We start from the raw sequence: 26,344 nt of genomic DNA, 5'->3' as shown, positions 1-26,344 counted from the left end.
GGTTTCTTTAGAATTTTCCAAGTTACGTCCGAGCGCCCGCCCCCCCCAGTACTGTAAAAGCAGTCAGCATAGTAGGTGTTTACTGTTACCCGCCTTCCAAGTTGAAAAATAACCAGAGCCCAAATCTTGAGAGTGAGTGCATGTATGTGTGTGCACGTGTGTATGTGCATGTGCGTGAGTGCGTGCGTGCATGTATGTGTGTGCCCACGCACGCAGGGAAAGGGAGAGAGGTTCCCAGAGGCTCGCAGCAATACAGCATCTCGGGACGCGGGAAATGTAATCTTTTTCACAAGTGGCCACTGAAGCACCTTGTAGTCAACTCAGTCTCACGGAGACCAGGGCGGACGGCTGTGCTGTCTACAGAGAATCTAACTACGGGAGACTGGAAGGGGAGCTACGAGTTCATGGAAACAGCACCATGCTGACTAACACCACTGCCCACTAAGCTCTGTCTTTTCCGAGTCAGAGTCTGGGTCAAGTGAAAGTAAAGCCGACGGCGTCTCACTTGTGCCATTTAAATCTCCAACAAGCGTGTTTCGCAGCCTGCGTGGCACATTCCAGCTCAGCGCTGCATTTTAACTTCCTAAAGCCACAGGACAACGAGCCAATTTCAAACAGCAAGCGTCTGGACTGTGACCTTCAACACAGGTGACGCATGGTGTCCTCCTGAGCATGGAAAGGGTCTTCCTTTTCTCCTGTTAAAGAGGAGACAACGGCCCCAAGAGCAGTCACTTGTGCTAAGCCCCCCCCGTCAGCCGAGACCCAAGACCTGACTGACTTAGTTTCAGCCTTCCCCAGGAACAGAGTCCTAAACCATGGACCTGGCATCACCTGGTCAGCGCTACTGAGGTCAACCGCCTGATGCACCCGGCACCCCCTGAAGAAAGCAGCCCTTCCAGACACCCAGCTCTTTGCCAGCGAAATGTCCTGTCCCGCCCTTTCCTCCTATAGTTCCCCCTCTGCACAGCTCCTCCGAGCGCCTTTCTACCGGCTGGATGGGATGCTGCCCGATTCACGAATCACTGAATCAAGTCAGTAAGGTCTTTAACATTTACTGTTAATTTTTTTAGCACTTTTAAGTACTATTTTCAAAAAAATTTACTCCTCTGATTTTTGTAAATGAATTCTAAGCAATAAATATTAAGAGCTAAAGTTAATGCCATCAGAAATGCAACTCAGATTATAGGAAAGGAACAAGCTCACTGGGGGTGGTACACAGTTGACAAAAACCAGTCGATACGAAGGTTCAACTTTTCTGCCATGAAATGCTCGTTGGTGCTTACTTTAGAAAATGAATTAAAAATGACTGACATGAATGAATCTTTAGTTGAATGTCCATTCACTGCCGGGAATTATTCAGACACACACACACACGCATGCACACTACACAATATACAGAAAGCTATCTGGACCCTGTTAGGAGCCACAGACACAGACACATGAATTCTAAAAGCAAAGCCAATGATTTCCAGCTGAGCTCTGCTCCCCCCATACCTGCTTCTGGGTCCTGGTTGAAACGGCAGTACTTGGAGTTCTCAAGGGACGGCAGGCACTGCTCGATGGGAACCCAAACATACGTCTCAGGACACAACAAATCGGAAGGTCTGTAATGACCCTGCAGAGACACGAGGAAAGGGGGCACAGGCATTACCAAGGGCTCCGGGTCCCAGGGAAGGTGCTACTCACAAAGTTACATGACGTCAGCCAGAAACCGCTTTACTGTAAACACGCAGCGGCTCTATTCCCAACTGCACTCGCACCCCAAGGATGCTCTTTTAACTCCGAGACCACAGGACGCCCGTGTCAATCTGGAAGACTTGAGTTTCTACTTCTTTGGGGAGAAACAGTTAACATATGATTCTTGCTGAGCTGATTGCTAAGAAAATCCAGTTTCAAACCAAGTTGTCTTTTAAATGCTAGTTAACAACACAGGGCAATGTCTTTTCATATATGAGAGCGTCATAACTTGCATATGAAGTGAACTTATTTTCCAAAATAAAATTCTATTAATTCTATTATCCTTAGTCACAAAATTTTCACTTTATAGACTCAGTTGATAATATTAATTTCATTCTAATATATTAAAAAGTGCTGTCTTGTCAACATACTCCCATGAGCAACCTAAACTCATAAACGTAAGTAAAGAGGGGGCTAAAATGCACCACGAAACTTGAGGCACGTTGCGATGGCAACCCTCTAAGTTCTTCAAACCTTTCTCCATTTTAGAAAAGTGACCTAGATATCTGTAAGCCAACTGTGCACCCCACATCTAAAAGACTACAGAACAGTCACAGAGGGAGAAGAAATCATTCACCTAAGGGTACTCTGTAGACAGCACTTAGTCAAATTTTTCAGAAATTTTAAAATGAGCTAAAATTCAAAATGCCTTTTCTTGAAATTTTAAAATTCAAAATTCATTGAGGTTAAAATCTAGACAGTGTTTTTCAAATTTTCTGCTGCGACACAGAGAAATACATTTTACGTCATCACCTAGTAGAAATATATGCAAATACAAACCAGAAGCAGACTGTTGCTGTGGAATGCCTGCCATGTGATCCTTTATTTTCTATTCTACTGTTTCATTTTTTTTTAAATGCTGTTGAACAATCAAAACTGCTTCCCAACAGCAAATGGACCACGACCTTAGAGTCTGAAAACACTAAGTGTGAAAACCATTACAAAGAGCACTGCTGCAAGGGCTCGGCTGTCGTGTACAACGGCTCTTCGTCAGAAAGGCCTCCTCGCCAGCCTGCCGCGGGCTGGGAACCACGGGAAGCGTCCCTCAGGCATGACATGAGCACCAGGTCTCCTAGGAATTCAAAGCGTTCAGAAGCCGGTGAGCTGATGGAGAAGCTACGCAAAATGTGCTCAAGACAATTACTTCCTGCCCGAGAGGCTGCGAGAGAGTCCAAGGGCGCGGGGCTCGACTGGAGACTCGAGGCCACTGGGTTCGTCCAGGGCAGGAGGGAGGGGAAGGAGAACAGCGTAGATGAAGGCTACGGTGCGAACAGAGCAGAGCTGGGCCCAGGGCGGCTCTGGACCAGAACCAGCAGGGCTTGACAGGGATTGCAGGTAGGCTGGGACTGGATTCTTTGGAACCTCGGATACGTTTTGACGCTGGACGACAAGGGACGCTTGCCGGCTGAGAGAGCAAGTGCGGAAGGAGCAGAGGGGAACTCAGGTCTCCGGCTGATTTTCGGGGCAGTTCCCGAATTGCTGAGCCTTATGCCCTAGAGCAGGGAAGGCCGCCTACAGGGCACTCCAGGGGTCCACATACTCACCTACTATTGAAGCTCATCACACAGGGTTACTCAAGTTAGCAATGTACCAGGGAGTGTAATGGAGCCAGATGTTCCACTGATGCCTCATCAAAAGCAATGTCAGTCCCTCCATTAATTCAGAAACTTTTACTGGGGCAAAAGGGAGCGAAGCTGTCCGTATTATTAGCAAATCTGGAAAATTACACAGCCGTCTAAATCAGTGCCTCTAAATCATTCTTCCTTTCTGGTTACAGACCATTCTGAAAATCTGATGGGGGGGTTAAAACTAAATATAAAAGCTAAAGATACAAAACTTTCAGGGAAGGAAAACAGTAAATTTTCTTGAGGCATAGAAAGGTTTCTAGTACACAAAAAAGAGCCATAGAAGAAAAACACTGATGAAGCTCATCAAAATTACCTCTGCCTTCAAAAAGTTATTAAGAAAATAAGAAAGCTGAAGACTGGGGACCACATCAGCAAAGCATGTGTCAGGCAACAGACCTGTACCCAAATCACGTAACTGAACAACTCAGTAACAAGAGTGAATAACAACTCTTCAAAAACAGGCAAACGACAAACACTCTGCCAAAGTTACGTGAACGTCTAACAAGCACGTGAAAGGATGCTCAGTGTCAGCTACCGGAAACGCAAATTACATCCACGATAAGATTCCACTGAGCACCCACTGGAACGGCCAAAATGGTAAGACGGAAAGGCAGGTTTTGGTGCGGATCCGGACTGTCCAGAACTCGGAAGCTGCTGGTTTAAACTGGTGGGACCACCCAGTACATCTCCACCACCTGTGAGCGTGTCTGGGATAACCCCCCGAAAGGAATTGCTGGGTGTAAGGCTTTACGTTTTTCAGCACAGACTGGGAAGCTGGCCACGCCCCCCGTCAGCAGCGAGACAGGCAGTGCTCGGGCCCCCGGGGCGTGCCAACACGGTACCACCCAAGCTTCCGGTCTCTGCGCCCTGAGAACGCGGTCGTGGTGGGGTAGTCTGCATCACGCATCTTTCCACGTCTAGTTTGCTTTTCCTTTTCTATGAAGTGGACCCATTGTGTTGTTAGATTTCTGGTCTTTTCTTATTAATTAAAAACTCTACATATATTAAGGAAATTAACCCTTAGTTTGAGAAATATGTTGGGTTTTCCCAGGTTATCAGCTTCTGACTCTGTATGCCATGCTCTTTGTCATGTGGAAATCTAGTAAGTGGTAAAATATATCATTTTTTAAATGATGTCTGGGTTTTCCAATATAATTAAAAAGGCCACTATCATTCGAATATTATAAGAACATTTTCATGGGACTTTTTTAGGTTTTGTTTTTAGTACTTTTATGGCTTCGTAATTTTACATTTACGCTCCATCTGGAATTTATTTTGGTGTAAGGTAGAAAAAAGAACCCAACCTAATTTCTTTCAGATGTTTACCAAATGGCCTCAGCATCACTTTCTGAACAATCATCATTTTCCCCACCAATTTAAAATGTCTTTGTGACAACTTTCTAAATTTCCACACACATGTACATCGCCTCTGGACTTTCTATTTGTTCTGTACGCTGACCTGTCTGTCTGCTCACGAGCTGGTGCCACATGGTTTTAACTATTACAGCTCTACTGTATATTTTAGCACCTGGCAGATCTCACCCCCACCCACTGCTGTTTACAGAATTTTCTGGCTCTTCCTGCTAGATTATTTTGGATTCTGTATTTAGTATACAAAGATATTACTTACGTGAACAAGGAAATAGTAATAAAAATGGAATGATGTATCTTCTCTATTGTGATGGAGAAACCCAAGGATGTCCAGTAAAAAGAAAATAACATTTATCATCCTGAGTTTTAAAAAAAATACACACAACATAAATGACACCATTGTCTAATTCCAGGTGGAAATGAGCACTGACTGGCTCAGATAAAATATTCAGGGGCTAGGGGGGCAATCAGGCTTCACTCTGAGACTTTAAGGTTGAAATGAACATATTTCATGGGGATGTGCAGATTCATCAACAGCCACCTGAACCAGTGCCTGAACTTAACAGTGATGGTGACAAATAAAAAATATTCAGTCAATGAACACTAACTGGGTCCTCACTTGTGACAGGCACCAGGTGCTGGAAACAGATGAACAAATGCCGTCTCTAGGTAACAGTACACGGGAGACGATACCACGTGTGATCACGCAAACCGTCCAAAGTTCCTGAATGGCCGCAGTGTTCTGCTAAGGCAACACTTGCTCATAACAATGGGTCAGATATTTTATTTCTAATTCTTTAAATACTTAGTTTATGCCCTTGAAAAACAATAAATATACCCATTTCAACTTATCACTGAAGTTAGATTTTTTGATTAGGTTAAATCATTGTTTTTCTAAGTACAGGCTTATCACAGTGCTCTAAACATTCTCTCCAGCCACTGAAGAGGCAGAGGGTCAGGGGACAAAGCGCTTTGAAAGGCCGAGTTTTCAACTTGCTGGGGAGCTAAGTGACCAAGGCCCTCAGCTCAGTTTAAAGTCGCATCACACGGATGGAAATGCAGGGCTGAAGCCACCCAGCCTGCGCGGCTCACGGGAGAAAGCGAGAAGTGTCTGCGTGAAGGATGTAACGACTTACGGATTTGGACATACTTCCCCGTGTTCAGAAGAAAAACAACTTAATCGACCTCTAAGTGCCTTCGTTCATAAGGAACAGCGAGGCAAACGCAGATCAATTCTTTCCTGGGGCGCTTGACTTCCGGTAAAGAAGAAATGTCAGTCACCACAGACTTCTCTAAAGTGCATTTTGAAACGTGGTCTGACAGGGCTTAGCTCACAATTTTTCAGAGCGTTTTCCAATCTGACCCGCACTGTAGATGAGCTCTAGCCCCGCCCCAGGATGGTGCCCTGATCCAATCTCACCCCGCAGGGCAGGCATCTGAAGAGGGGGGCCCCAGGACAGGGCAACAGGGTTCAGCGTAAGTGCCTAGAAAGGTAAAGCTCCCTTCTAAAGGGCTCACAGCAGAGGAGGGAACGTGCCCTTTTCCCCACCGATCCCGGGAGGAAGAGCCCCGCTCAGAGCCCTGACGGGATGAGTTCAGCAGACGGTGGTCCGCACACCACCAGCCATGGGCGCCAACCTCCTGGCTGCTCACACCCTGCAGAATGAGCACAGAACCAAGTCCCTGTGCTCCGAGCTGCCCCAGGAGAGCGGTACCACCCAACGGTGTTCCTCCTTTCACGAAAACGGCGCAGGCTATCTGGAAAATCCAAACCATACTACACTTCCCCCGACGAAAAAGAGAGAAAAAAGCTAAAATGTGATCATAATATTCCTGGCACAGGCTCACCGACGGTCTCACCCTGGTCCTACAACATCCTCACGGCTGCCTGCCAGCACCTGAAGCTCTGTTCAGATGTCACCTTCTCCGGAAAGCCCGCCCCCCACCTCTCTCCCACAGGACGCACCCGCTACCGGTAGCTCCTGCAGTTACCCACGTGCTGCGTCCACAGGAGGCTCCTGCTGGACCGTGGGAGTCAGAGGGCCGTAGTCTGACCTGCTCACGGACACCCCAGCCGCTCGGTGAACACTGCGGGCGAGTGAGCGTGGCTCCAGCCTGAGTCAGTGGGAGTTACCTGAACATGCCGTCTCCTCCCTGACGTGGCTCATGGGACCTGTCAGCCTCTGCTGAGCTGGTGTCCATCCGCGCTTCACTGTGCGCGCAGTTCCCAGCCTTCAGGAGCCCCGTGAACCATCAGCTACTCAAAGTACAAAGACACGACCCTGAGGGGCCTAGGAGAGCTAATGAAATGAAAGGGGGTCTTGTACTCAAGGGCAGAATCCACTGGTTATATCACTTTAGTTTTCTGTCCCAGCTGAAGGCCCGCCTTTCCTCAGTCTACCAGCCCACACGTTCCCCTGAAGAAGAGCGGCATTTCCACATTACGTGGCATGTGTTAGCACGGAGGGGGTGCGGCGTGGACAGAGCTGAGCAGTGGCAACAGCAGCGTGTTCTCCGCGTGTCAGATGCAGCGTTCATGACAACGCTGCACACCTGGGCGAAATCTCACCACCGTAGGACAGTGATTGAAACACACGTCCACCGTCTGGACAGAACGCACAGCACGGGACGGTGGGGATGGTGGGGACGCACTCAGGGCTGGACCCGCCACCCCCATTCTCTTTCTGCAACTCAGTTTTAAAATGTTCACAATTCTTTAAAGTATTTTCAAAATAACTTCCAAAAATCTTCACAGTCGTGACTCCGTTCAGCACACACCGGGACCCTGCGCAGCAATGGGACGGGAGGATGGCTGGAGCCTGCGAGGCGGCTGTGCTAAAGCGAGTGGCGCCCGGGCTACAGGCCACAGAGCGGCTGCGGGCAGACCCGCAGGCTCAGCACCGGGAGGAGCACCAGGACATAAGCAGCTCCGGTGGACACAGCTGGAGCAGCCCTTGCTCTGAGGGCCCTCGGAAGAGGTGCCTTCGCAGTGAGTCAGTCTGGGTGGCCCCACGGTTGGACAAAAATTAGGCGACTACCAAAAGCAAATACAGACCCAAGACCCACATAGCTGTCCCCCTTGTGAGCTCCCAAACAGGTCTCTCAAAATGTCACCAGACGGGAAAAGAAACAAGAAACAACCGTTTCAACTCTACAGATTAGCATGTGGAAGCTTCAAAAGTAAACGTATCTTTAGCTTTACATTCAAAATGTCAACATTCGGTTACTTATAAAGAGTAACGCCATCTTTCCTTCAAACAAGTACCAATTTCCACAAATTCCCATTTATCACCTGCAGGTAACTCTCTTCGTAACACAGGTGCCCATGGGAAAGAGCCCTCAGGTCACGAGAGGGCCCCGCTGTACCTGCCGTCATCTGGACAAAGGCTGTGAGTCCCAGGGCCTTACGCCACGTTGCTGTTTCCGGTGTCTGACTGCACCCTCCCAGGTTCCTACGGGCGCACTTCTTACGACTGACCGTGCAACTGACCAAAACCGAAGAAAAGCTCAGTGTTGACATTACAACGGAAAACGCCCTGTAACAATCCTGAAGAAAGCACTGACGTTTTAAAACAAGTTCACAGTATTAAAAGGTCTACTCTCTGATTATAGTGAATCCAGAAATACATGATTTTAATTTCAAAAAGGCTTTAACATCTTTTAAAAATCTTTTTCTTTCTTTTTTGGCCTGTATGAGACATATGTATTCGGGGCTACATGTTTGCAAATCAGACGTGTAGGGATTCTCTCTGAATAGTATGTTTCTCTTTGTATAGGTTTAAGCAACATGCAAATGAGAAGTTATTTCTTTAATTCAAGTTAAAGAACTCGAGACTGTTATTTTTCTCAGGAAAAAAAGAAAATCAGGGAAAAGTAAAGAAATGCCTTCACATGATATTCACCGTGAGCGCTCCTGGCTTCTAATGGGAAACATCTGGGATGGGCTTGGCCGGCGGCAATAAAACTGAAGTTACCAATTCTCACCCTGCCATTGTGAGAGAACGTTGTTTTTACAGTTTTCAAATTAAAACCAAACGGTCTCTCCTTTGAACTCTGGTCCTGAGCAAAGATCTTTATGAGATTTCACTCTCAAGAATACTTTATAAATATTTTGAAAAACATGAAGGATTTTGTGAATATTTGAGAAAAGAATAAACCTGCAGTTTGTGTTGAAAGTTCAAGTTAAATTAAAATGTAAGAACATTAAAAAGACACTATTGTTAAAGTATGGGGGCTGGGGGGGCAGAACCAGCAGCACTGAGCACAAAGAAAGATTAAAATCTTCATTCAGGGAAAGCTCACATAAGTGTCCCATTTCTACAATAAACTTATCAGTTTTATTAAAACCACTGTTTAAAGAGAAGCCCTAACACTACAGACACAAACCTAGCTCACAGCAACCCATGTTAGAGAAAGCGGGGAGCGGGCGTATTAAACCCAGTCGTCTCCCTGAAAGACAGCACCAAGGAGCCGTCAGTGAAGCACCAGGCAGACCCCTGCTCCCTGATTTCATTACACAAACAGAGTCTGACTTATCGGTCCCCAGGAGAGGGCTTGAGGGGTAACTCGAGCCGCTCTGTTTTCAGAAACGGAGTTTGGACTGTGCGCGCTCAGTGGTGCGGTGGGCGAGACCCGGCAGACAAAGAAAGGGCCTCAACATCTGAATCCACTTGTGCCCCGACCCGAGGCCAGCAGATGCACTCCATGTGCTGGGACCAGGCTGTGAGAACTTAAAATACATATTTCTTCCACCGGCAGACAAAAGCGAGGGTATTCTGCGCTTCTTTAATTAAAATCCGAGGGCTCGCAAAGGCCCTGGGACGCACCTTAAAGCTTCCTTAAGACCAGGCTACTTATTTTACCGGAAGCAAGTAGCACAATAAAGACTATAATTCAGTTTTAACCACAGTCTTTGCTTTGCTTCTGGAAACCCCGGGTTAATCTTTTTCTTCTAGAAAATACAAAGGAAGCTTGTGAAGGAAAGATTCCCGGAGTCAACTTACAGCCCAAATTTACTTCCAAGCTGAAGGTCGAAAGGTGCCAGGACGTAGGAGCAAGAGGGGATAGAGGAGGAAGGGAGCGAGCAGAGGGAGCCGAGACCAAACTCGCAGCTCTGAATCCGCTGAAGGTGAGACAGTTGAACAAGCGCCTGCGTTCCCGCGGCGGGGAACCGGGCCTCTGCCAGGCTAAGGAAAGGAACCAGCCCAGTGTCTGCTCTCCCAGGACAGTCTCAGCGGAACGTCCACTGCACTGAACTGCACCATGTCCCCTGAATTCCGCAGCAGCAGCAGGTCAGGCAGGGGAAGCAGCAGCCTTGGCCCCGGCAGCCTCCACTCTCACTTCACACTCGGGGGAGAAGTGTCTTCAGGCCAGTTCCTGGAAAAGCCAGGACCAGGAGCTGCTTCCTCCCTTTCCTGTTCGAGTTCCCAGCTAGACCAGACAACATGGAGCCTGAAGTGGATCGGCTTTACTTTTCAACGTTCTTTCTTGTAGACCCTCACCCGAGGGTAGTTTTTCCACTGATTTTTAGAGAGAGTGGAAAAGAGGAGAGAGAGAGAGAAACATCCATGGGAGAGACACATTGATGGGTTGCCTCCCACATGCTCCCTGACCAGGGCCAGGATTGAACCGCAACCGAGTTATGTGCCCTTGACCGGGAATCGAACCTGAGACCCTTTAGTCCACGGGAAGGTGCTCTAACCACTGAGCCAAACTGGCCAGGACCCAACATTCTTTCCCAAGTTGAGATGCAGAATCACTAAAAGCTACGAACAGTTCGTGGGACGTACTCAGCTGTAATAGTCGGCAAGCTGTCTCTGACGGATTGTGTCTCTAACTAAAGCTATTACATTCTCCCAGTAAACATTCTTCAATGCCTGAAAACCTCAGTCGTAAAAGTCTGTTTAATCACACCCCAGGGGGGATATGAAGTTAGCTGCCACCTCCTATTTATCCCAGGAGTGTGATCTTTGACAATCATTTTCTTCTGTATGATGGAAAATTCATCACAAATGATCTAAATGCTCCAAGTTTAAGGATAACCTTTCCCCCCTCTACTGTGCAGCAGCAGGAGTCCCGGGGAATTGAAACCCCACGACCCTGAATGTCTCCTCGAGGAAAGGCTCGGGGGGCTAGTTAACAGCTCCGAGGACCCACAGTCCAGCAAGCCCAAAAGATCACCAACAGACCGTGTCTGCCCCTTCTCAGCGATTAGTGACGTGATCACGACAAACACAGCAATTCACAGAGTGGGCAAATCAAGCCTATTCACAGAGTTTTAGGTAACGTATCAGGAAGAATTTATGATGTTACAAACACCAAATAACCTTGGACGACGACCTGAGAAAGCTTACTCATTCCATCTAAGACGTTTAGCCTAAAATATCATATTAGTCCCAACTCCATTGACCATGTTGCTAGAACAGAATTTACAGATCTTCAGGATGATAGTAATTACTAATGCCTCAGTAAGTGTTATGATCTTACCCATTTTTAGCCCATCATAAAACCACACAGGCACACACACAAGACCTTTATGATGTGAGAGTTAACATTTTGTGCATGGCTGGAAAGGACTTAATTTTGAAATGCAGGTATGAAGGGAAAGCTGTCCACGGCTAAACGTTAACAATTAGACCATTTTTCTATCATGGCGTCTATCTGTGACTTTACACAAAAATACATCATCCTAAAATTTAAGGAGCTAATCATCACCTTTACATCTAGTAACACTTTGGAGAAATCAAAATAGCCTAATCGCCACGTCAGAACTCTCTGGAAACAGTGTAAGTAAAACTGAAGCTGAAATCTACAGCTTCCAGATGTGCAAAGTGTAATTCTGACAGGTGACTGTTACGCAGAGTCTGCAGTGATGCTGTCTGTATGGGTCTGAGCCTAAAGGTGTCTGGAGGCTGTCAATCTGGAGGCCGTCCAGAAGTTTCCAGGGACGCGGCACCTGGGTACCACGGTGGGTGCACAAAGCAGACCCTGCAGTACCTTCTGCATCATCAGGAGCTCACAGGTCTCCAGGTAAGTCATGTGCTTCAATCCACTGCAGTCATTCGACCTGACGCTCCGACTGTTCGTATTTTGGCCAGTGGGAGTCCATGTAGGTTGGCTCCCGTGAGCCCCCAACACGATCCTGGTCATTTACCGCAGCTCCCGCGCTCACTAACTTCGCTTATCGCCACACAGTTTCCTAAAGGAGTTTAATTAGCTCAAGCTTCACTGTGTGTTTCTGAGTAATGGATTTGAAAATCTACACTAAATAAATGGAGTTTCACCCAGGTATTTAACTTCAGTCTTGGAAACCAGTCTAGCCTGTGAGGCCCTGAGACTTGTGCCTGCAGCAACAGCACGAAGCATGTGCAAGACGACTGAGAAGAGGCCCACCAGGCAGAAGTGAATGTCACTTCCCAAAGCAGGTCAGCGAGATACCCCGCCTCCACCGAGGGGCGTGAAAAGCATCTGAAAACTAGAATCGAGTGCCCTGGGAGCAAAGAAAAGGAAGTTCATTCTATTTTCAAATCAAATTTGAATAAAAGAAATAAACAAATGTCTATTTTTTCTCTCTGTAACTTGAAGCCGCTGATTTTCAGTAAAGATTACGTCCACGTATAACGAAGCGCTTTAGTGTCAGTGGTGTTCACGGAGTTGCCGCTGTGAGCTGGGCGCCGTGCTAACTGCTCTCCGCGTGCAGCCTCATTACCCTCCCCCCACCGCCCTACAGGGGCGACGACTCCCCATTTCACAGACAAGACATGAGGCTCGGGGTCTCACAGATGCTAGGCACGAGACCACAGTCTGAACGTAGCTCTTCCCTCTGCGGGAGCGCGATCGTAACAATGATTTCTCCTGATAACATGGCAACTAATGTTTAAATTCCGTAAGGAAATAGTTTTATAGTCCGATGTTCAGCAACATTTCATTAAGAGAATGAATAAGTATATAAATTTTAAATGTTTGCAAACAACTGCAATCATGGCATATGTTTTAAAAACCCTCATAGTCAGAAGAAATTATGAGAGAGAAAAAGATCCTACCCCTGGGCAGGCCGGGGAGCAGAACATCAGCCTCAAGGTTACTCACTAACAGTGAGGGGGAAGGCAGCTCCACCGGGGAGAGACCCGGGAGGTTCCACCCGAGCCAGGTGACAAGCTTACACCGCCCCGGGCGGGAACCTCACCAGAGGGCCCAGGCATGACGTCCCAAGACCAACACACCACCTGGGTGGTGTTCCGACCAAGTTCTGCCTGTGTCCGAGGGTGACTAATCAGACCAATTCAAACCGAGGGACACCAAGCTCGTTAGAAGTGCCCAAGTGTCAAGTATAAAAACCTCACAGCTGCCTGACTTCTACGGAATGAAGGCGTAAGAGGCAAGAGAACATGTACAGACAGGAGGCAAGATCTGAGCTGTGATGGAGAGACCTGGGTGAGGGACGGGTGGGAACTGGCTCCATTCTAAACTCACCACCGAGGCAGAATCATCGGTGAGAATGGTTAGACCGTATGATACAGGCTTCTCGAAACAGGTTCGCTCCAACCATGGGCAGAGGATGGGCCAACATCCCTTCCCAGCCGAGCTGAGACGAGTAAGACCTCCCACCCCAGAACGCAGAGGCCAGCCCTGTGTGCCCTCCGCAAGAAGGACGGACTCGACTTTGCTGCTCGGGTCACCTGGTTGTTACGAAGCTGTGCAGTGTCCTTATTTCTAAAAAGCAAGGAGACAGAAAGATTTGTGAACACTGAAGACAGACCCCAGCACACATCAGAACTAGGAAGAGCAAGCACCACATCGGGATTGTGGGACTTGTGTGCTGGGGCTGCCCCTCTAACAGGCCTCAGGATTTGCTAAATGATCTCACTGCACAAAACACTGAATCACCTGTAAGCTGACATGAGGGCCACACATGAGCCTCCTCGAGAAAATTTAAGACAGTCCTGGGCCATCAATGAGTTTATGGCTGCCCAGGGTCATGAATTAGGACAAGAAAAGTCTCTGGTGCGTCACACAGGAGACTGTATCCCAACACTGTGATGTGAGCCCAAGTTAATCTTCCTGACAGCTCCTCTGACAGCCGCAGTCTATCACGCTCCGTAACTCAGCCCTGCAAAGCCCCACACACCTCGAAGGCAGCGGCAACCGTTCACACCAGCTTCTCAGCCCTCGGCACCACCGACACTTTGAGCCGGAGAATTCTCTGTCAGTCAGTTTTCTGGGCACTGGGGGCATTGACAGATAAGACACGGTTTGCTCAGGGACCCGACCAGCAGGAACCATGTCGGCTCCTGGTCCTCTTGCCTCAGCGTCTGGCATGTCCCATAGAAAGGAGGCCCTCCATGACCACTGCCCGATCACACTCCTACCGGCTAGAGCACAGGGAGGGCTACAGACAAGCACTGAGAAGTGACAGGGTTCAAAGGAAGGGAGAGGCCCGCCCAGCTCCAGCACTCGGAGCGGGGTGGGCGGGGCTGCCCTGGGGACCTGTGTAGGAGCCTGGTCTGGAGAGGAAGCTGTGAGCTGCACGTGCAGAGATAAGTGAGTCCCCTTCCAGATGAGAGAGATGGCATGCAGAGAGGGAGACTCATGGGTACACAGAACAGTGCCCGGTCAGAGGACAGTTCAAGAGCATGTAAAACAGTGCCCGCGGTCAGAGGACAGTTCAAGAGCATGTAAAACAGTGCCCGCGGTCAGAGGACAGTTCAAGAGCATGTAAAACAGTGTCCGCGGTCAGCGGATGGGCTGCAGAGAGGGAGAAGCAGATTCCCTCTTCAGGAGGTCAGGCAGAGCGCCAACATCAGGGTCTTTCAAAAGCTCCGAAGTTTTCGAAGGGCAGGAACTGTGTACTAACCAAGCTGTTTCATTGTGGGAAGAGGCGGGAAGAACGGGAAAGGAACATGAGTAAACATGCTTTCGATCCCGTCTACATTTACCTCTGATTAAAACCAAGTCTCTTAGGTTCTCCAAAGTCAGAAGTTAGACCCTCGCCAGAACCTGATGGACAGAGCCAGGTACACGCATTTCAATCCTTCAAACTCTCATTAGAGTGCTGAAAGTAAGTGGAAGTCAATGCAAACTCTGTGCAGGGCAACCACACTGAGCTCCCACTTTCCATCTGTAATGAGCAGCTCAAAACAGAACACAAGGAACTGCTTTTGACTCTGATGCAGCAAAGTTCAGCATGTGACAGTTTTAAAAACAAGCATTTGTGATGAGCATGTGAATTTTTTTACCTCCCACTGCCAGCAGGAGGCATAAAAAACCCCTGACTAACATTATCCTGTGGTCACTGGACATAGCATCAGGGAATCGGATGCTGCGGAGCCTGTCCTGTGCTGGGGTAACTGGCGAGACCACTTGAATTTCTTCAGACCGGAGGCAGCACGTCACCACCACGTGTGCCAGATGCACCACCCAGGACTGCAGTGAAACAACATTTGCTAATTTGTCTGGTCAGAAAACTGAAAAGCTGGGAGCTTGGGGATTTCAGGGGCACGTGGTTTTGCAGATGCAGCTCTGTAAACCCCCATTTTCTGGAGGTGCTTTTATAATGGTAATGCCAACGACCTCCTGTCAGGCAAATGCTGCAGAATTCCGGGGTTGCTGCTAGACAGTCAGCTGAGGCAGAGTTTAAGGATAATTAATCACAGGTGAACAGGCTTCATTTCTTTCCTGACGTTTCGAACCCTTTCTGCTGCTTCAGCTATCTGATGTCCAGCCAGTCGCGATACCGGAGCTGAGAGCCCGGTCCCCGTCTGCTCTGGCCAGACGGGCCTTAGAGCCGCAACCCCAGACAACACAAAGAAACTTCTAAAATTATTCTAACACCATTTCTATATACTCCAATTTTCACTTTCAAAGGAAATCAAGTATCTTTGAAATGTGCAGGAAGGAGTCAAAAGAGAGAATGTAAATTAATCTTTACATGCAAACAAACATTTTGAAAACTCAAAAGATTTAAAAAAAGGTTTAGAAAACTAAAAATATTTAAAACAAAAGCTCAATTTTAAAAAGTATATATAGTAACTACATATAAATATATGTATAATAAATATATACCAACAGCTCAGTTTTAAAAACTGCTGGTTGGCCCTGGCTGGTGTGGCTACGTGGTCAGAGCATCGGCCACGGCCTGAGGGGCCCCAGGTTTGATTTCAGCCGCGGGCGGTGTCTCTGCTGCAGGCGCCATCCCTGGCCCTGGTTGGGGCGTGTGCAGGAGGCAGCCATTTGGTCTCTCTCTCACATCGATGTTTCTCTCTCTCCCTCCCACTCTCTGAAAAGCGATGGAAACAATATCCTCAGGTGAGGGTTAAAAATGAATCCTGGCTGGCAGGCAGACTAAGCACACACACGCCTGGCCAGGGGACCACCCTCCGCAGCACCAAGTGCTCCAGGAGGCAACTCCTCCCAGCACGTCGCAGCTGCCACAAGGCCACTCCGTTCCCCTTGTCAGTGACGGGCTCAGGTGGACAAGAGGCACAGCTCCGACAGACGGAACGGGTGCCATGGGCTGGGCGGCTTCTTGGGAAGGTTTTCCTGGACCTTAAAGAGGTACACAGGCCACTTTACACACAAGAATAGCCTCTGTCAAAACAAAGGAAACCAGGCAACACAAAGTGCTGGAGAGGCTGTGGGAATGAGAACCCCCGTGTGACTTTGGTCGGGCGGTGAAATAGTGGAGCCACTGCAGAAAACACCATGGTGGTTCCTCAAAAACTAAAACTAAAATTCCCATAGGATGCAACAACTGCATTTGGGGTCATAAACACAAAAGAACTGAACTCGGGGACTTGAACAGCCATTTGCACACCCAGGTCCACAGCAGCACTCACAGCAGCCAGGAGGTGAAGGCAGCCCGGTGTCCACCCGTGGACAGACGCACCAACAAGACGCGGCACACGCAGACTCACTCGGCCTTGAGGAGGGGGAAGCCTGACACCTGCTACAACATGGGCGGACCTGAGGATATCGTGCTGAGTGAAATAAGCAAGCCAGTCACAAAAGTGCCGACACTGTACGGTCCTCTCCTATGAGGCACCTCGAGGAGTCGCCTTCACAGGGACAGGAAGCAGAACGGCGGTGGGGGGCAGAGGGGGAGACGAGAAGCTATGCTTCATGGGTACAGAGTTCCAGCTCTGCCAGATGAAAGGGGTTCTGGAAATGGATTAATACCTCTGAACTGTACACTTAAAAATGATTACGATGGTAAATTTTATGTATGTTTTACCACAATTACAAAGAGCCCCAGGACAGGACAGGACATTCCTTCCTGAGTGAGCCACGGGCAGTGGCCTGCAGTGCTGCATGGCCAGCAGGCACCGGAGCCGAGAGCAGACCAGGGGACACACAACCCCTCCCCTGCGGCAGGACAGCTCCTCCACGGAGAACCTCCTCCAGGGTGAACACACACTTTCCACTCACTTCAGCCAATGCCTGAGTCCCCACACTGACACCAGTTTATGCTAAAACAGAACCAAGTCCCAGTAAAGTGGCCACAGTTACTGTAAGTCAACGGGAGTGATGACAGCACAGCACGTGAAGACAATTCCTTTCATCACCACTACTTTCCAGCTCTCGGAACCGTCCTCCGCGACTATCTTGTGCCTCACACCGGAGACAGTGGCCACAGACGAAGCATGTCTGACTATGTAACGTGCACGTAAATCACCGTCATTTAACACAGACACACGCAACGGTAAATCCAAAGGAATGCAGTAGAAGTACTGCATTTCAGGGACTACGCTGCTCGAAGACGTAACTGCTATAAACCAGCAGCCGTGAGCACTGTGCGAGAACTGACTGCGAAACGTGCCACTCTGGAGCTATGGAGGCTCCACGTGTGACCTCCACCTGCAGTGCTCACTGTTAGCAAGACAAGCAAAATAAAAATGTGTCATCATGCTAAGAAATGTCCTGCAGGCTCAAGCCAGGGTATAAATAAAATGCCTCATAAGGATGAACTATCTGAGTCAAACGGCCACCTCGAGGTCTGACTGCATGTGCACACTCAGGGACTTTGCCAAAACTCTCACGTGAGCCATCAGAAACCTCTCAGATCAGCACAGCTCCATTCAGGACACGTGTCTGCACAGCTCGGCACAGAGTGACTCCCGTCCATGGGGAAACCCAGACCTGCATCGAACCTGCTGTTAAACACCTGAGTTTGCTCTGCATCACACAACACGTGTCTTTACTGTGAAGTCTGGGATCTAACTTGTCTAAACCCCAATAACACGCGACTCCAGTCTCAGCTACAGCTGAGTGTCACCGGGGCCCCTTTAGGTGCTGCACTATAGTTACCCGCACGCCCCTCAGCTGGAGCCCCCTTAGGGCACAGCCCACATCTGCATGGCTATAGCAGACTGCCAGTGTCCAGCACGCACCAGGTTTTTCAGAGACAGGTCCGTCTTGGTTATTAAGAAACATTGCTATTCAAAAACATACTCCGTTTTCCTTTCAGAGAGAAAACTTGTGTAGATTTTTCCATGTATATTTTATAATGTGGAAAAAATGTCATTATCAATTCTTTAAACAGTTAATTATGGTCTAAGATAACATTTTAACTATTATTTTAGTTATATGTTAAATTTACCCTCATTCAATCTTAAAAATGAGAGCTTTTACAAGAGTGTGCAATTCATTTTCTGTGAGTTACCTTTTACTGGTCTCTAGCTCCTGACCCTCAACTTGTCATGAGAAATACTCATGCCTGGACCAACATCTGCCTGACAACTGTGAACAGCACATTTTCTGACTGAAAATCCCACTTTCATAAGCAGCTGTGCTATTCCTTCATAGCCGAGGGTTCTCATGTGCTCCAAATACAGTAAAATATCCTTGACTAAATAAAAATATACTGACTCCTCAGTTACCTAAAGTGGCTTATCTTCAATCATAATGCAGTGGAAATAAGTTTCTTAAACGAACAATATAAAGATTAAAATCAACACGTTCTTAAGGACCTAAGAAGTGTTCAACCATGCCAGGAAAATGCTGGCTTTACAAAATTAATTTACTATCCAAATATTTTATCATTATCTCCCAAATAGCTACTAAATCACTAACTATACTACAAATTTTCAGAACTGTCTCTCCCAAGAAGGTACAATGTAAATACAATATATTGGGAAACTTTAAGTTTTGTTTGAATGGTTAAATTGAGTCCCCTCCCTTTCCACTCTGGGCTGTACCCTAACTTTAAAGGTTTCAATAGTGTTTCTAAATTCCCAAGAGAAATTAACTTTGGGGATTTCAAAGTGAGAAATTAGGAATCCTGAAATTCTAAGTTGTTCTTAAAGTACTTCCAATATTCCTCATACTCTTTACTCATCAATATGGAGATCTTAAAAATTAGTTAATAAGTTTAAAAAAAAATCAAGTTTAGTAGCATTTTAAAAAGAACTAGGCTATAGAAAATATTAACACACTGGAAAATGCCAGCAAAACCGCTAGGTACTATTTCCAATAACCTAACACTTGCATCTCTTAGCATGTCAGTAGCACTACAGGAAATCCAAAGTTGAAATTAGCAATTTATAAACTTATTTTGTTTCAAAACTTATTGTTTGGAACAGCACTCATATACTCTGCACATGAACTGATAATATCATATATTTACAGTGTTATTTATAGTGTTAACAGCAGACAGGGCCAAGAAACACCAGCGGTGCGGCTACAGCCGCAAAGGAGACCCCTGGTCGACGGAGACTTCATGGGTCCTCCCCCTGAAACGCCAACCTGCCCTGCTTCAGGCCTGATGGTGGGTCCCTCAAACTCTAACACCCCTGTGGTGCCGACTCAGCTTTAATTTTTGTGGCAGAATCATTATATTTTCCCCCAATTTCCTGACTTCTAAACCAATTTTTCTCAGGCTTCACTTGGAAAAAACATGCAAATTTACCCAGAATAGCTAGGATTTCTATGTGTTCAGCTATTAACATACTGCAGATTAACCCACATTAAACAACTACCGAGTACCCAGGAGTAAGGCACTATTCAAGCCAACGAACCAGCTAGACTCTAGAAAAGTTTAAGACGTTTAAAAATAACTCATGATTTACATTAGAAATATACAAGCAAGTTAAACATTATGATGTGAAACTATGAAAGAACTAATTTTCATAGTTTGAATCCACAGCAGACATATGTGAGCTCCCCTTACCTTATACTTCATCTTGGGACACGAGTGAATGTAGAAACCCATGTAGTAATAGCTGAGCTGAGGTGTCTTCTCATGAAGCTGCCTGGTGAAAGCAATTTCTCTGCCAAAAGAAGAATAAAGATGAAGATACAATTAATCTAGTTCCAATATTCAACGTACTGTGTAACCTGCTGACACACAATTGATAAAATTTGATACTAAGCTCTCAAAAACATCCAAGTGTTGAAAGCATTTTAAAAACTCCGCGAGACGATTTTTACTAAAAGGCTGTCAGGAAGATGCACAAAAGGCACCTGTGGTGTGCAGCACATATGAGCCGGAGCCTAAAGGGAAGTGGCTGTCGTCTGAGCAGGTGCCGAGTCAGGCACAGGGCCAGGGAGCCCATCCCACTCTGTATACTTTACTAACTGCGTCTTCCTTCCCACAGACAGACGCTGCTTTAATCCACTTACACCAGATCCATCTGACCTTTATGAAAACATACACAAAAGTGACAAGAAAAATAAATAAAGAACGTAATACTAAGGAACCATGAGTGGCTCTGACAGGAGCGCAAATGCATACACTACGCAACAAAGGCATCCTGCAAACACGACGACTCCTTGCGCACTAGAGCAGGCGGGGCCCGGGACTACCACCGGCGCTGGCCTCAGGTCTAGAAGTGGGATTTCTAAACACCAGCGTAAGAGACTACGCAGCAACAGGTTATGTGTGCTGTCACAACAGGGCTCCTGCTGATCTGTGAGGGACGTGCGCAGACGAGGAACTACTGGAAGTTCTACCTGACCCGTCACAACTGTCTAAGGCTCTCAGGCACTCACCGTAGCGCAGAGTAGACGCCCAAGGACAGAAATGAGTAATCGGGATCGTAGTACAAATACACAGAGGACACACAATACGGAAGGATGTCGATCACCCCCACAGCAATGATCTTCCCATCGAGCCAGTACTGCTGGTGGAAGGAGCCGTAGCCACAGTCCGGTCCGTTAGGCGGGTTCTCTGGCTGTGAAACAGCAGACACGCAAACACAAGCAGTATGTCATTTTTCTCTTTCTATCAAAAACCTTAGTAATGAATCTACTGTCCTACAGCTCCTGTCTGTGGCCTCCTTCCTCTGCAGTCCCGCCCTGCAAAGTGTTTTACGAGTAGAAACACTGACCAAGAAGGAAAACGAGAAATCAATTGAGAATGTTCAGCTTGTTTTAAAATCTGCCAGTAAGCAACATAAATCTTACAGGATGAGTAAATATCAAGCTGTATCTTTCTGTTCCACACAAAAGCGGGGAAGAAACCGTGTATGAGAAAAGGTGGAGAATGGACAGGGACAGGGCGGGGTGAGGAGACCTGTCCCGACACCCGGCTCCGACAAGGCGCCTGACTGCACTGTTCTTCCAGGGCAGTTCCTGTGTAGTACAAGGGGCTGTAACAGTCTTTCTAGCCAAGGGAAAACAGACCTATTTCCTCATCGTTACTTTAACGTAGCTGTAATCCCACAGAAAAAACTTAAAGTGTAACTATTTTTGTAAATAGTGACTTGAGTGATACTTCTCATTTCAAAATTCAGCATGATTCAAAATATAACTTGTTAAATGAAAACTACAAAGCAGCATAAAAAAAGCTGGCTAGTACTAAATGGATGCTCGTGTATGCAAATTAAAAGAAAGGCATTTAGGAGGTTTGGGGATCCCACGGGGAATGACGAGAGAAACCACCTTACTGACGGAGGCTGGGAGGGAAAGGTGCTGACCTAAGTAACCTCCTCGGGTCTGAAAGAATGAAGGCAACAGGAAATCTGCACGCAGCACCTGAGAACACTGCTTCCCAAGAGCACTGCAGGTGAACCATTCTGCTACTGAGCCCATCTGTGCTGGAACTAAACAGCAACGTAAACGGACGGCGGGTGGCAGAAGCCGGGTTTCCGCTGTGCGTGTGGGGATTTACAGACAGGAAGGGGGAGAGGCTAGCATGGCCCACGGGGTGATGGACCAGAGCTGGAGACAGGAGTACAAATTCCTGTTTAGTGTAACACAGACAGATGGTCACACACAGAAATACTTACAGGTGTGTATCTCACACACATGATCACACAAGGGTCAGTCACACCCATATATTTATTTGTTCTGTCAGATGGTAAAAGAAATGACACCCCAGTAGCAACAAGCACACCGAGGACCCAGATCTTGGTTTCTCCACTCTGCTGCAAGAGGAACCAGAAAAGAAACAAGAACCATTTCTCTTGGAGAAATGGCTGACTCCAGGATGGGGCGAGGCACGCAAGATGAGCCTGGAGTATCTGTGGTGCCCGAAAGCAGGAAGTGCTCGGAAAAGAAAAGCCGGCCCACACCGCTGGGGCCCCATCAGAGGGCCCGGGGGCAAGGGAAGGAGCTCCCAATGGCCCGAGCCGAGATAACCTGGGCAACAAGATACAGTGGCCGTGGTTGTAACCCGAAGCACACACTGAATATCCACGCGTCCACATTCACATGCGTCACAGAACAAATTAGTGAGGAAGGAGGACAACTTCCCATGAATCCAGAACGTGTGTGGACACCCCTCTTCCTAAGGGCAGGGGAGCCAAACTCCCTACTGCGTAAGTGTGGGCTGCACACGGCGATCGCCTTCCAGAGCCCAGGACGGGAAGGGGAAAGAACCTGCACAGCTGCTCACCATCAGCAGCAAGTAAGAAAGGACTTACTAGGCGCCCCCAGCATCAGTGGTTTCTGTAACTTCCACTGTTGTAGTTACAATGTTGCTTGGGCAATAAATACATCTTTAAACTTTTATTTTTTTAAAATATGTATTTATTTTACAGAGAGGAAGGGGGGGAGAGAGAGAGAGAGAAACATCAATGATGAGAGAGAATCATTGATCGGCTGCCTCCTGCATGCTCCCTACTGGGGATCGAGCCCACAACCTGGGTATGTGCCCTGACCTGGAATTGAACCACAATCTCCTAGGTCATAGATTGATGCTCAACCGCTGAGCCGCACCCAGCAGGGCCATCTTTAAACTTTTAAGAGCTTCCACTCATTCTAATAATTATGTCAAACCCAGGTTTCAGCATTTGCTGTCACATTTAGCTTTGCTGTTGAAAGTCACCATTTCCCTAGAAGCAAATACAGTTTCAAGAGAAGAGGTAAACAAGCAGAGGCATTAACCAAAAGGAAACAGGGAAGTGCACCAGCCTGCTAGAACTACACACCTGAAGTGACCCCTGCAGCTACACAACGTGAAGCCTAACAGCCTGTCTTAGAAACCGGGATACTCCAGTGAGAAAGAAACAAACTCCTCTCTTAGGGACTTTATAAAAACTGTCTTTCAGAGGAAGCCCTGAGGTAACAGGAACCACTCCGCCTTTAGGCACAGCCCTGCAGGAGCCTCGAGGCTGCAGCACAGGGACAGAGAAACTGTCAGCTCGGGAAGTGAAGGTGGAAGCTGCTGACGACCAGAAACCTCCCAGTCGAGGGCTCGCTAGACGCCTTTGAAATGAGTCTAAATTCTTCCATGACTTCAGTTTAGTGCATCCCTCTCGGTCACTAAATCTATTTGTGTATTTGTTCATTCATTAATTCAAAATTATGTGTCAAGGACACACGTACAGACTCGATAAGCACATTCTCATAAGTGAATGACCAGCGTGCTCTGTTACGCCCACATGTGGATCAGTCTCACTTGTGGTACCAGCTTGAAATTTTTTTTAAAACTGCAGTTACATCCCAGTTTCCAATATCCATCACTTCTCTCTCCCTGGGCTTCCCATTTAGTAACCTGTTTCCATGTGCTTCACTGGTTTGAATGGGCAATTTGTCCTACCACAGGCATTATTCCCAGCTCTCAATTTACGTGGAAGCCAGGGTTTTCCCACCTGCAAAGCACTTTATATAACTATGGGCTGCCCTAGTTACTCAGGAAAAACAGGCCACAGAAGGACTGACTCTGACCCCATTACGGCACAAAGGAAACCTAACATCCAGGAGTCGATTAAGGAATACAATCATAAAACCATGGAGTTATATAAGCTGGCCCAAGACAGTAATTTAACTTCTTTTAAAAACAATGTACAAATAAAAGCATCCTGCAGACTGTGAGCAAATTTGGGTCAGTTTTAGCTTTTGGTGTAAGGGGTCTGAACAGCACATCCTAAAAGATTATGTCCATGAAATTACATCAGTAGTAGCTCACTCATTTAACAGCAAAGTTATTTAAACAAGTAGCAGATAGCTTTAATTTCCTCATAAATAATTTAATAGTCTGTCCTTCTCATGCCTGCAGTTTAAACAGATTTGGATATGTGAAAGAATACAAAGTTATTTCTCAGAAGTTCCTCAATTTCAAGGATTTAGCTGACAACAGGAAAAACATAATAAAGCTCACCACTTGCTACACAAAAGAAACCCGCCTTACACACTGGGAAGGACGCATGGCTTCGGTGATTAATGAGCTGTGCAGTACAGCACCAGAGGCACCACGCAGAGCCGCCACCAATATTAATAGGCCAGGTCAGGCCTCCAATCAAACTGCTCCCAAAGTCAGTGTGTGTCTATCTACTCTGATAGAGCACACCTGTCCCCCGACCCATCTGCCTCCACACCTCAGTTATGCTTAAAACAAGCACTACAGAGACTCAAAGCAACAGACAAAGGGTGAGTCATCTACCAGGCACCAGAGGTGACGCCGGGGGAAGGGGGAGTTCAAGGGCAGGACCAGCGAAGGTCTTCAGGGGCGCTGAGAGGGCAGGGCCTGTGTTCTCCTTCCTTCTAAGGCATCCAAAAGTACCTCCCCCAAAACACAACTGTTCACACACAAATCTACAATTAGACAACTGGTGTCTGAATTTTTTTTAACAGTTCACAGGGGCCCCCACAGGTAGTCTTTTTAAGCCCCTGATTAAGGGCATGCATTGTTTTACAGCAGCTTATTCCTTGTGTCGCCTTTTGTTAATAGTTTTATGAAACATTGTATAAACTAAACTTTGGATTCATTTTAAAAATAGAAACCCGAAGGTGTGTTAAACCACTGTGGCATCAAAATCTACACTCTCTCTTTAAAAAAACAAGCACTAAATTTGAAAATTTGAAATAGTCCATAAAAGGAAGTAAGAGGTTAAGCTGAAAACTGCCTATATCACGCTCACGGCTAACATCCCACAGTTTTGTGTAAGTGACTTAAAAATCAAATGCAACCAGTTCCTAATTTTCTGGCAGTCAGTACTCTGAAGAACCGAATTAAACAACATTATGAAGTAAGCTGATTACAGTACATTCATATGAGCAATTGCTGTGTAGTAATTAAAGACCATTTTTCCCAAGACTTTTTAGTAATATTATGAACATTTCTCCAACTTAAGTAAAAATCTAACACTGTGAAATGGGAGCTATGATCCCAATCATATGAAAAATCACTGGTGTCCTTCAATAGTGCAGTTCTGGCCTTGATTTTCTATTGTCTGGGTTATTTTAACATTTGGTTGGGGCAGAGGTTATGTGTCCAGCGGAACAAATAACCCAAAACATTAGTTTAATGCCCGTAAGAGAATTGTTTTTATCTAACAGCCAGCTATCTCATCTCAACCTTTTATTAAATTGCTTGTACATATGTGTGTACTCATTGTAATTAACAGACTTGGCGAAGGCCAGGAAGCCAATTTAGGGAAATGCTAAGAAGGAATTCCCAGCTTTCGGCTGAGGGCTTCTCTCATTGGACACTGCTCTGTGGTACACCGTGTTAAAACACAATCACAATATATTAACATGTTCTGTTCAACATCATTTTGTTCCAGCTCAGAGGGAGGGTGCTACTGGCACCTACTGGGTGTAAGTCAGAAATACTGCTAAGCATCATGCAATGCACAGGACAGCACCCACAGAAACGACTGAACTGATCCGTGTCAACAGTGCCATGGCCCGGAAACCTCGCTCTAGCGTTTACAGACCACATCTCAAACTCATCACGGCCCTCCTTCCGATGATGTTGCATCACTTCATGTAACACAAGAGTCTTAGAGCAGTGTCATTCATCTACTCCTTCCTCTCTCGTATTGTCGTCTCATTCGAGCAGCTGTGACACTGAGCTTAACTCATCTGCCTCTCCAGGCTCAACTTTCTTCATAAGAAAGTGGGGACTATCTTCCTCAGAGACATTCTGTAAGAACTGAAACATAGCAAGCTGAGAGCTTAGCACTACGGGTGCTAGCTTCTCAGTAAGTTATAATAATTGTAAGTGAAGGATATTTTAACTGACCTGAAATGAAGGACTAGGAACATCTGAAGAGAAATCTCAGTAACCTGCAGTCACACAGGTTCATTTTTCCTTACAAAGGCCGGTCCTGTGGCTGTCCACCTCCAAAATGACAGAGACTGCCCCCTACTGGGCTGGCTGGCAGAGCTCAACTCAAGAGAATTTCAAGAATCTCTCAGCCTCTGACATATAATCCCTTTTATTTACC

General features: G+C 46.9%; 1 protein-coding gene across 11 annotated transcripts in view; it reads right to left on the bottom strand.

The window, feature by feature from the left end:
• The window catches only part of ATE1 (arginyltransferase 1), a 56,816-nt gene that overhangs the window by 14,173 nt on the left and 16,299 nt on the right, over positions 1-26,344 (bottom strand). For 6 of the 11 annotated variants that reach the window (XM_081158320.1, XM_081158321.1, XM_081158324.1 and 3 more), the window contains 3 exons: positions 20,721-20,902; positions 19,900-19,999; positions 1,495-1,615 (listed from right to left, as the gene is read on the bottom strand). In XM_081158320.1, the coding sequence (XP_081014446.1) occupies positions 1,495-1,615; positions 19,900-19,999; positions 20,721-20,902 (403 nt within the window). The remainder of the gene's footprint in view (positions 1-1,494; positions 1,616-19,899; positions 20,000-20,720; positions 20,903-26,344) is intronic. The other 5 variants (XR_014000261.1, XM_081158323.1, XM_081158319.1 and 2 more) reach the window with 1 other exon arrangement.

This window comes from Miniopterus schreibersii, assembly GCF_964146895.1.
Source record: "Miniopterus schreibersii genome assembly, chromosome: 14".
NCBI lineage: Eukaryota > Metazoa > Chordata > Mammalia > Chiroptera > Miniopteridae > Miniopterus > Miniopterus schreibersii.
The sequence above is the reverse complement of the archived record's forward strand: the minus strand, read 5'-3'. Positions and strand labels throughout refer to the sequence as shown.